Source organism: Melopsittacus undulatus, chromosome Z (genome assembly GCF_012275295.1).
Source record: "Melopsittacus undulatus isolate bMelUnd1 chromosome Z, bMelUnd1.mat.Z, whole genome shotgun sequence".
NCBI classification, from domain to species: domain Eukaryota; kingdom Metazoa; phylum Chordata; class Aves; order Psittaciformes; family Psittaculidae; genus Melopsittacus; species Melopsittacus undulatus.
The window spans coordinates 13,480,221-13,491,755 of NC_047557.1; the positions used below are offsets into that span (position 1 = coordinate 13,480,221).

General features: G+C 35.1%; 1 protein-coding gene across 1 annotated transcript in view; it reads left to right on the forward strand.

The window, feature by feature from the left end:
• Positions 1 to 11,081, forward strand: part of NIPBL (NIPBL cohesin loading factor) — a 152,613-nt gene extending 141,532 nt beyond the window's left edge. The window contains 8 exon segments of the mRNA XM_034072647.1: positions 2,567 to 2,740; positions 3,295 to 3,485; positions 4,289 to 4,396; positions 5,666 to 5,866; positions 6,247 to 6,393; positions 7,792 to 8,087; positions 8,408 to 8,581; positions 9,199 to 11,081. Of these exon segments, the coding sequence (XP_033928538.1) occupies positions 2,567 to 2,740; positions 3,295 to 3,485; positions 4,289 to 4,396; positions 5,666 to 5,866; positions 6,247 to 6,393; positions 7,792 to 8,087; positions 8,408 to 8,581; positions 9,199 to 9,388 (1,481 nt within the window). The 3' untranslated portion in view covers positions 9,389 to 11,081.
• The last annotated feature ends 454 nt before the right edge of the window (positions 11,082 to 11,535 follow it).

The following is an 11,535-nucleotide window of genomic DNA, read 5'->3' on the forward strand; positions in this document are numbered from 1 at the left end:
CCTCCTCTGGACTTGCTCCAACAAGTCCATATACCTCTTGGGCTGGGGGCCCCGGAGCTTGAGGCAGTACTGCAGGTAGGGACTCAGAAGAGTGGAGTAGAGGAGAATCGCCTCGTTTGACCATTGAGTGTTTTGTATCATTCGTTTTCTCATAAGGACAAAAGCTGTGCATATGAGAGAATCTTGTTTGGGCAGATAGGCCTTGGATTCTGGAAGAGTTTAGTTCATGATTATGGCTTAGTCTAAAGAAAGTTGTGCTCTAGGCATGTGAGTTTCTGGTTTAACTGGACAAGAATTTGCTGCTTTGTGTTGCTGTTTAGGTGGCCTCTTCAATTCAGACTAGGAGGGTTCAAGGCCAGGTTGGATGAAGTCTTGGGTGATATGGTTTAGTGTGAGGTGTCCCTGCCCATGGCAGGGGGGTTGGAACTAGATGATCTTAAGGTCCTTTCCAACCCTAACTATTCTATGATTCTATGATAAGGACCAAGACTGAATATTGATTTCATATTCTATGGTAAACCATTTCAGACAGTTGAGTGGGATTAATGACTTTAGAGTTGTCTCTGTTGCAGGAGTAATGCTGTGGTTTTCTGGACTAGTTGGAGTTTTTCTAGGCATTACATAAAGGTTCACAACACTTACTGTAGTCCAGTCCAATTTAATTATCCACTGCAGAATATTGCACATGGGATGGACCGTCCGAAATGATTGCTTTGCTCCTGGGTGTGAGAATGTTGCACTCACTAAAAATGTTTCCAAATTATATACTGAAATTTGATCAGTTTGGGCAAAAGGGGAAAATGAGGGTGGCTGTCAGTAGGTATCTTAAGATTTTTTTTTTCTCTGCCTGTAAATCTATCAGTCTTTATTTTAATTAAACCTTGGAAAACTGTTTTGAGTGATATATTGATCTCATCTACATAGTTTCCATCTGGAGGGTAACTATGGTGTGTGTGGAGATGTGGTAGACAGTGCAAAGTTGTCAAAGCCATTCGATGTGTGCAGCGTTAAGGTAGAAAGGACTAAGTAGTTCAACATTTATACATAGGAAAAGGCATCATGTGAAGGGTGTGCTCTTTCCTATTAGCAATTATTGGTGTGTTGTTTCAGTAAGGACATTGAGTGGTTTCAGCCTTTGCTTTGGGATGTGTCACTGGCTGTTGTTGGATTAAGTTTAGCCATAAATTAAGGATTATGGTTATGCTTCTCCTGCAGCTGTGTACTTGCAAGGCAGGTTGAGAATATGACATATTATTAGTAAATTTAGCTATACCTGTAAATATCTAACAAACATGCTTTTCATTTTTAAAATTTACCTTAAGAAATGGGTTGGACTTATTCAGAGGTGGTCAAGTCATAAACAACAACATACATCTATATAGAGTGCACAATTATGCCACATACTTCAAAGACAGTCATCATTCCTTTTTCTCCTCTTTCCTGTCCACCTCACCTGCTTCTTTCTGCTTCTTGTTTTGAGACTGAAATGAGATCTTAAACACACTGAGATCTTAACCTGGCCTTCACCTGCACTCTTTTCCATGTGTGTGGAACCAGTTTTAAAAACTTGGCTCAGTCATCCCATTGTTTCAGCTATTTTTATACATTGCTTTTGCATAGTTTATTTGCTTTCATTTTTCCTCCCAATCTTCTTTTATGTTTATATGTTTTCTGAGTGTCCATTCAGAATCTTAGTTTCCTGTGTCATAAAAAATACATGTAATGTCAGCTTTTCTTTAACAATCTTAATAATAATAAAAAAGTAGTTAAATATAATTTAAATTGGGGTGGTATGTTGCCATTACTGTTTCATGATACTCTTAAAGAGTTTCTCAGCAGCACTTCGGAATCTACATACACGACCTAAAATGCTATATACTGACATTAATTTAGGAAAGTTTTATCAGATATGGAGTCAGAGAAACCAGTAAGCTTGCTAAGGGTAAGGCTCCAGCTAAAAACAGTTCTATAGTGTGTATCTTCCAATAGATGTAGTCGTGGGAACACTTCAGATAATTTTCAAGAAAAGACATTGATAGTAGTTACGTGAATATTGACAGCAAGATATAAAACTTTTTAATGTGTTTACCATTGTGTTTTTTTTTTCCTTTCAAGATTTTATTTTAAAGTACTTATGATATTTATCGATTTTTCTACATTAGTTCTGCTTCTATATGAATAAATCTTCACAGTTTCCACAAAATGTTCTTCTCCAAATGTATTAGAAAAACAACAGGTAATTTTTAGTAGTGCCCCTCCCTTGTCCTTGTGAGAGCTCATGGTCATTCAGATGCAATCAACTACACTGGACGTGCTTTCAGACCTGTATAACTTTTCTTAGTGCAGCTGCTGTATCAGACAGTCATGGATAGAACTGTCATGGCTAACAGAACTCTTAAAATCTATGAATGTTGTCCCTATAGAAAAGCAGTACTGTTTGATCTAGAAGAAGCTATGCTGTTGGGAGGACATGAATTCCATACCTCTGTTTTGAAGACTGAAAAAGCAGAAATAATATTTTTAGAAGATAATAATATGGAATATTTCCTCTTTTTCCCATCCTTAGGATTTGCATTTATACAACACCCAAGTTTAATGTTTGAACAGGAAGTGAAGACTCTGTACAACAGTATTCTTTCAGATAAGAACTGTTCAGTAAACTTAAAAATCCAGGTGTTAAAAAATCTCCAGACCTACTTGCAGGAGGAGGATACACGTATGCAGCAGGCAGACAGAGACTGTAAGTGTTGAGTTCTTTTGTGCTTATGAGGCACACAAAACCTATCTTTCTTCATACAGTTACTATAAATATGAACTGAGTCACTTTAAGATTGCTATCAGATGAGTAATTTTGTACCCAAAAGTTTTATAAAATTATTTTCAAAAATTCATTATATGCATAGGTATGCACATATAATAGGTATATAATTTACTTTCAAGTTGTATAAATCCTGAAAGCAATCCAGAATGCATAATTGCTGTAATGATTGTAGTAATACTTCTAATCAGTCTCTTCTAAGGTTCATTTGCAGACAGTAAATAATAAATAAAATAGAAAAAAATTTTAAAATTAAAAACCTTTATTAAGGAACAACACTTTAGTTAAAAGTCACGTCTCTCTAGGTTTTTTTTATGTATATTTACCATCAGACTGTTCTGTGTTTCATGAGATTAAAAAGCCATTTAAGACCACTGAAATGTCTATGTATTATAAAGCTTAAATATCAGCATGAATCAAGTAATGGAAAAGTAAATGATTATACTGTGGTGAGTATGCTTTTGTTCTTTTTACAGGGAAAAAAGTAGCAAAACAGGAAGACCTGAAAGAAATGGGTGATATTTCCTCAGGGATGAGTAGTTCCATCATGCAGCTATATCTCAAACAGGTCCTTGAGGCTTTCTTTCATACTCAGTCTAGCGTACGTCACTTCGCCCTAAATGTCATTGCACTGACGTTAAACCAAGGTCTCATCCATCCTGTTCAGGTATGGCAGGCTTTTATGATGGAAGGTTTGGTTATTCCAAGTTTTCAGAGGGTTTCACGTTTGCTACATGTATTTCCAGTTTTTCTTTTCTGCCTATGTTACAGTAATTTCTTATTGTAGCAAGAGGGCTTTTACAGAAAGCAAATTTTTGTTTCCTATGTTGTTGAGCCAGCAAGTGAGATTCCAAATGCTGTATTTTCTGGTTTTGAATCAAGACGTAAAAAGCCCAGCCAGTGCCTAAAGAGCACTTACAAATGTACGTTGGAGCATATTTCTGTTATGAGTTTCTGATAATATGCCAGGTTGTTTTCTTAATTTGATTCTTTATCCTGGAATATGTGTCATCATGTGTCCACCTCAGTCCTCTTGTCCAGACGCTATGAAATTCCACAGTCAATGTCAGAACTTCAGTCATCATCTCCATTATTCTTTGCTTACATAGTGGTTTTGTAACCATTTTTTATACTGCATCCATTGTGTATGTTCAGTCAGTAGTGGTGGTTTGAGTTTTTTTAAATGGCAATTTTTGTACTCAAAATTGACTTTAGATTTTGAAAAGCAAGAGAAATATTACCTGAAACTTCTCACAACTTCTGTAATTTATAATGCTGGTTATAAATTCTTGTATTTTATATTATTTGCTTGCAAAAAGTAGTCAGGTGATAAATTGCATAGAGCTTCCTATTCTAGTTTCTGCAGTTAGTCAGAATATAACAAGAACAGTAGTGTTGTAGAAGAACAAAGACTGAGAAAGAGGAGGTACAGTGACTGTGAAATAATTGTTTTGTTTGTTTTTTTCCAAGTGTGTGCCGTACTTAATTGCTATGGGCACAGATCCAGAGCCCTCTATGCGAAATAAAGCTGACCAGCAGTTGGTGGAAATAGACAAAAAATATGCTGGGTTCATTCATGTAAGTAATTCTAATTTAGCATCTTGCAAAATACTGGTACGTTCTCTAATAGGTTATCACCTGAATAGGCCTCAAGTGCAGAATAAAGAGTATAAACAATAAACAGTAACATAAGCAGTTGTAAAGATGATCTCTACTCTTTTCTCAGTTTGGAGATTTTTGTTCTTAAAAATAACATTTAATGATTTGAAGTGTATCTTCCAGTCCAAAATTTCCTTTGATTTATAATTCACAGTAATATTTTCCTCACTGAATAGTATTTAAGAGCATTAATTTGATAAGATGTGAGGACAGCTGTTTCATAGCATTTAGCAATGATTTTGCTGTATCAATGGATTATGCATGAGAACACCTTGTAAAACTAGAAGCCCTTAGTATATATGTATTAACATATTAAGGTATCAAGGCTTTATAAATTGTAATCTAAGCAGAAGGGGCATAGGAAGCTGTTAAGATCTGAGGGATCTTAATGAAAGGAAAATCTCACAGCTAAGCGAGGGCTTGTGGAGCTGTGGCATAGCACAAATAATTCTGCTTAAGATGTGAAATAGAGCCACATCAGCACCCTCTTCTTATTTCAGAAGGCCCCAGATGAGGTTCAGTGTGTGTACTGCATTGTGGGACTTCTCACATCTCATATCAGAGCAATTAGAGCATTGCACTATTGATGGCATTCAGATTCCTAAGCCACTAGGCAAAAGGCTAACAAATGAAATATGCTATGTTGGCAATGACTGTGTTTGATGAAAGGATAACTTTGCTGAACAGCAGCATAGATGGTATGAGGAGAGTTGGATATGCAACCTAATTAGATTTAGTTTTGTTCTGAAACTAGAGCAAGAATCTTGAACTAAGTAAAATCTGCTGGAAATTACAGCAAAAAGTCCTTCATTTTCTGTTTGTTAGTCCTATAGTACTAAGATGAATTCAGTTGTTGGTTTCACTGTAAATGACATCAGGCATACACATATGTTAAAATATTCTGTTCATGTATGAAAACATTTCTGTTCTCTTGAAAATTGGAATACCTGGCTGTAGTGGGTAAACAGATTAGCTGCATGTTTCTAACAGAATTCAGAGCAAAAGCAGTTCACAGTATATTCTGATTGCTGCCACAAGTTCTATTTTAATCTGTTTGCCAACTCAAAAGGTAGTATTGCTTCAGTGCATGTTTGAAAATTAAATTTCAGGTGAGCATCTACTTTAAAAGAGTAAGTTTACTACTTTGAAAGCAACAATTTAAATAAAATAAATACATTGCCATTTCAGATGAAAGCAGTAGCTGGTATGAAGATGTCTTACCAGGTACAACAGGCAATTAATACCTGCCCAAAAGATCCTGTAAGAGGTTTTAGACATGATGAATCATCCAGTGCATTGTGTTCACACCTGTACTCCATGATCCGAGGGAACCGTCAACACAGACGAGCGTTTCTAATTTCTTTACTCAACCTCTTTGATGATACAGCAGTAAGCATTGCATTTCCTTCACTTAAAGAGCAATACAAGCTTAATTTCTCCTTTTGCAATGTATTTTTATGACTTAGATAACTTTATCTCCCTAATATATTTTATTTTGCTTTATAACATAAGGCATTTACCTATCTAATGTTGCCTATATAGAATGCATTTGTTGCTTTAACATCATTCTGTGCCTATCTGTATCCAGTTATATCTTCAGGTATGACTGAATTCTGCATATATACATGTTGTTTAGAGGTGGGTTTGGGGCAGCATGTAGAATAAAATTTGCGATCATGTTTCTAGATTGTTAGGAACAAGGGATAAATGTATAAATCTAAAATATTGTATGTTTTGGTTTTATGTGCTTTTTTTTTTTTAACTTGCAGAAAACAGAGGTGAATATGCTCTTGTACATAGCAGACAATCTAGCCTGTTTCCCTTATCAAACACAGGAAGAGCCACTGTTTATAATGCATCATATAGACATTACACTGTCAGTTTCTGGTAGCAACTTACTACAGTCATTTAAAGAGGTAAGTGGATTTATATTTTAGTGTATTTATTATGGTGGCAACATAAACTTGTCTCTAATTTGGTCAATCTTTCAGAGAATACAGTACCATTATTATTATACTGACCAGTAGCATTACTTTGTGACCAGGAGTAAAGAACAAGCAACCCTTTCTGTTCTGTACTCCATCTGGTAGACACTAATTGAAAACTTTCCATACATTGCTGCTTACATTATTAAAAAATAATGATGAATTTTTCTGTCATTCCCTGGTATGGCTCAATAGTAATTAATTGCATGCATCTGGAAGCATGTGAGCCCAGAATCATTAGGAAATACTAGTTTATTGTGGTTGTTTGTATAATTTTAATAATAAAATCCAGTTGGCTGTTTATTTTCTTGTTAAGTAGCTGATGGCAGTTGCATGTGTGTCATCTCAGAGACTTTAAATAGGTTGTTTATTACAGGAAAAGAACTTACAGTCTGTCTTTTCTTAAGGTAGCATGTAAGAACCTGAATTATGGTATAGTATCTGTTCCTATAGGAGTACACAAGCCTCTAAAAAATGGCCTTTGCAACTTGAAGGACTTCAGTGTCTTTATTTCCTGGACAGCTTTGACAGCAGAAGGTGCAAACTGTCAGGAAGTAAACCCATTTCTAGAATGTCCAGCCTGACTAGAAAGTAGAAGTGAGAGCTCATGCCTGAAAATTACACTGCTTTGATTTGTCACCATAGCAAAGTCAATTTCTAATCTGCTAGAAAGAGGGAGTACTGGGGACCAGTGGGTAGCACTCGCACAGAAAGGATGAGATCATGCTTAGGACATGTTAAGATCTGTGTTATGAAAAATCGTACTAGGTGCAGTAATAATGTATGTGTGAATTTCTGTAGCTTTGAAAGTAGTAGAACTGATGATTATTAGTAATGTGTATGATCACTTGAGGTTTCTCTGATCAGCAGAGTAATTACTGTCATAGAATTTTATGAAACAAGAATTAAAAGCATCTTGGACTTGTTGTACCAAAGTACATATGAAAATCTCTGTGATGCACAAATGATGTCTGAGTGAAAGAAAAATGGAATTTTATTCCTGATTTATTGTATTTAGCTCTCTACTGCATTTTATTGTAACTGCTTATGAACTTGAGCAGTCTTCTAAGCATAACATGCCAATGGGGTACTCATTACTTCAGTTCCTTCTGTACCCACTTTTACAAAACATGTGAACTTTGGATCATTTTTTTGTCATATCTTTGCCATAAAGGATTTTAATGTTTAATGTCAAGTTATAAATTAATAACATTGTTCAGGGAATTCTTGCAAACTTAAGGCAGGAGTAACTTAGGAAACATTTTTTAGAAACATACATGATGCTACTTACTCTAATTTTGGAATGTGTGTTAACATCTCTATTTGCAGTCTATGGTGAAAGACAAAAAAAAGGAAAGAAAACCTTCATCAGATGAGGAGACTGAGAGTGACAGTAACAGTGGTAGTGAGAGTGAGAGTGAAGAGGAAGCTTCTAAGCCTCGGAGGTTGCGGAAACGAGCAGACTCTGATTCAGATTCTGATGAAGAAAATGATATAAATGCTGTGATGAAATGTTTACCAGAAAATTCAGCTCCTTTAATTGAATTTGCAAATGTCTCCCAAGGCATATTATTACTTCTGATGCTGAAACAGCATTTAAAGAACCTCTGTGGATTCTCTGACAGGTAAGAATATTTAGGTCATAGGCCATATTGTTATTTAGTAAGTTCTTTGTAAGGATCAAGTTTGGAATACTTTTTTTTTAGAGTTGATTGTAACTGATTGTCTAAGCGATATATTTGTGTAAGAGAAGAAACATAAATGTGGTAAGTTGAATGCAGTGAAAGGCTGGCTTAGAAAAAGCAATTACTTAATTTCTTACCAGGTTGCCTGTTGTGTATGGAATGATTAAAACATAACTACTTATAATGAAGATTTTAGAAGACTTCCTTGAAATTACTTTGGTCTTTCCTTAAAAGTTCTTTGCTTTTATTTCTTTAAACAGTAAAATTCAGAAATACTCTCCATCTGAATCTGCAAAAGTTTATGATAAAGCGATAAACAGGAAGACAGGAGTGCATTTTCACCCAAAACAAACTCTGGATTTTCTGCGGAGTGATATGGCTAATTCCAAGATAACTGAAGAAGTGAAGAGGAGTATAGTAAAACAGTACTTAGATGTAAGTAAAGTTTCTTTGCAGAAAAACCTGAAATTTATACTGTATTATGTAGCACAGTATAAATTTGAATGTAGGTGATGATGTATTTGATGAACATTTCAAAATGTTAAGGTCCTGTTAATCTCACATGATACATTTCAGTCACCACTTCCCTTCAGAATGTTTAGCAGGACTGTCTTTCAAAGATACATAGACATTTTAAGCATGATGAAAATTGATTTCAAGTAAAGGATATTCATTTTTATGGAGTATTTTCTATTTTCTAGTATTCATCTTGTATAACCCATACAACTTGTTCACTATGTCCCTGACTGCTGCCATCATAGGAACAGAAACTAGATCTGTTGTATTTACTTACTTTCCATCCCCCTATCTTTAAATATAAGTTAGAGAAAATTTGCTATTTTGGAAACACAGAAGAAAAGCTTTTACATAAAAAAAGAGATTTCTACATGAAAAGTTAGTAGAACAAGTCATAAGCTGTTTAAGTTTAAAGTCATCTGCCATTTATTTTACTCCATTTCTTTACCTTGCTATTTGTTTCTTTGTTTAATCTAGTGTGATATGCATATGTATTTTTAATGTTTCAATGTGGAATAATGTGGTTTTTTAATAGTTTCAAGCTCCTTATGGAACATCTGGATCCTGATGAAGAGGAAGAAGATGGAGAGGTGTCAGCTAGCACAAATGCTCGGAACAAAGCAATTACCTCGCTGCTTGGAGGAGGCAGCCCTAAAAACAATGCAGCTGAGACAGAGGACGATGAAAGTGATGGGGAGGATAGAGGAGGAGGCACTTCAGGGTGAGGCGGAGGAGGAGTCAACGTATTTCGCAGCGTATTACGTAAAATGATTTTTATGTGCTTATAAATGTCAGTCTATTATATTAAATGTACACCAAGTAATGTAATCCACATGAAAGAAAGCATTTTGTAGATAGAGATTCTCTACTTAACCGTTTATACGACTTTTGTAGAAAGTTTAACAGAAAAGACAATAAAAAAGAAAACCTAGAAAATGAGATTTATCCCGTATAAAAAGTTATTAATTTTCCTTTGGAATGTACTGTGTGTTATCCTTTTTATTGTTGCCAAGTTTTTATGTAGCTTTATGATTCATGTGTATATATAATTTTATATATCAATAAGAGATAAAGACACGGGTACAAATTAAGAGTATGTGGTTTTACAAGGATATGTTAACCCCTTGGCGCTGGCGGTCGCGGTGCGTCTCATTGCCGGCAATGGAATGTGTGCCGGGAAATCCCAACTCCCGGCGTCAAGGGATTAAAAGCAATAAAAGCAATAATTTCACTAAAGTTCTTTTTGTGTAACACTTGGTCTTTTTTCCCCCCAATGTTTTAGTCATTGAGAAGGTCAAAACGAAATTCAGACTCTACGGAGTTGGCAGCACAGATGAATGAAAGTGTTGATGTCATGGATGTCATCGCTATTTGCTGTCCAAAGTACAAAGACCGACCACAAATTGCAAGAGTAGTACAGAAAACCAGCAATGGCTTCAGTGTTCAGTGGATGGCAGGCTCCTACAGTGGCTCCTGGACTGAGGCTAAGCGCCGTGATGGCCGCAAACTGGTGCCTTGGGTAGACACTATTAAAGAGTCAGACATTATTTACAAAAAAATTGCTCTAACGAGTGCTAATAAGCTGACTAATAAAGTTGTGCAGACTTTACGATCGCTGTATGCCGCCAAGGATGGAACTTCCAGCTAATGAATTTGTACATGCAGCCAAATTTACAGGAATTGAAATAACAGACAAACTTGAAATACCAACTTTCTGGCAAAAAAAAAAAATCAGTTAAATGAAGAGTAAGAATGGAACCTGGGACGCGGGAAAAGAGAAGGAAATGTTTGGTAAACATTTTTGTGGGAGCTTTCTTCGCTGTTGTGCAGCAGAAACTTCTCAGTTCATTTTTACTCCCACTGTATTATAGTTTAACAAAAAAATTGTTTATATCTTGAAAAAAAACCTTTCTGTTTAAAAAAATAAACAAGTGAATGTTGGAAATTAGTCTGTTAATGTTCTTAATAAAGTGTTCTTGGAGTTTAACCTAGCAGCGGATGGCTTTCTTTAGCTTAGCCCAGTTTTCCAGGGAAGCGTTGTTTTTCCAGGCTGTAAAATGGAAGAATCTCCTGGATATATAATTTATTCTGTTGAAGAAAAACAAAAAAAAAAAGCATGCAGTATCTATGACCTATCTGCAGGAGGAGTTTTTGTAAATGTAGATTTTGATGTATTAGGTCACCCTGAAATAATACAAGAAAGGGATCCCCAGCAAATCTGGTGGAACGAATACTGCAATAAATTTTTTTACTTCTCTTTGTTACTTGTCTGTTTCCATTTGAATTTCTTATTGTAAAAATCTGTTTAAATCCATTTATATTATTTGCAGTCTTTTTATGTAAAATTTTACTATAGCATTGGTTTTCAAAACAAGACATAAAATATTGTTTATACAGTTGTATAGGCTGACTTCTGAATAATTGGTATCGTTTTATTTTTATCCCTTAAAGGGTGTAAACACAAGTTAACTCCAGGGTTTTATTGTATCCTGCAATATTTAGTATTAACTATATGATTTAGCACTGTGCCAAACACATTTTCAAGAGTACATTTTGATATAAAAAGAAACTATAGTTTATTCCTTGTATGCTTCAATTTCTTTCTAATGCTGTCCATATGGTAATTTATGATAGTTTAAATATGGGGAAAGCTGAATAACTATTCTGCTTCGGCTGACTGGCCATGTATGCATTTCTCTGGGTTAATATAGAAAGGTTTGTGTCAAGAGGAGATAGGTGCTAGTATCTGAGGAGTGATGGGTATGAGTCTGGGTAATTACGCTACATTCCTTCACAAATTGATTTTTGAAAAAATGTTTGTATATTAGACTATTTTTTTTACTAATTGAAAGATGTTTTCACATTTTGTAAA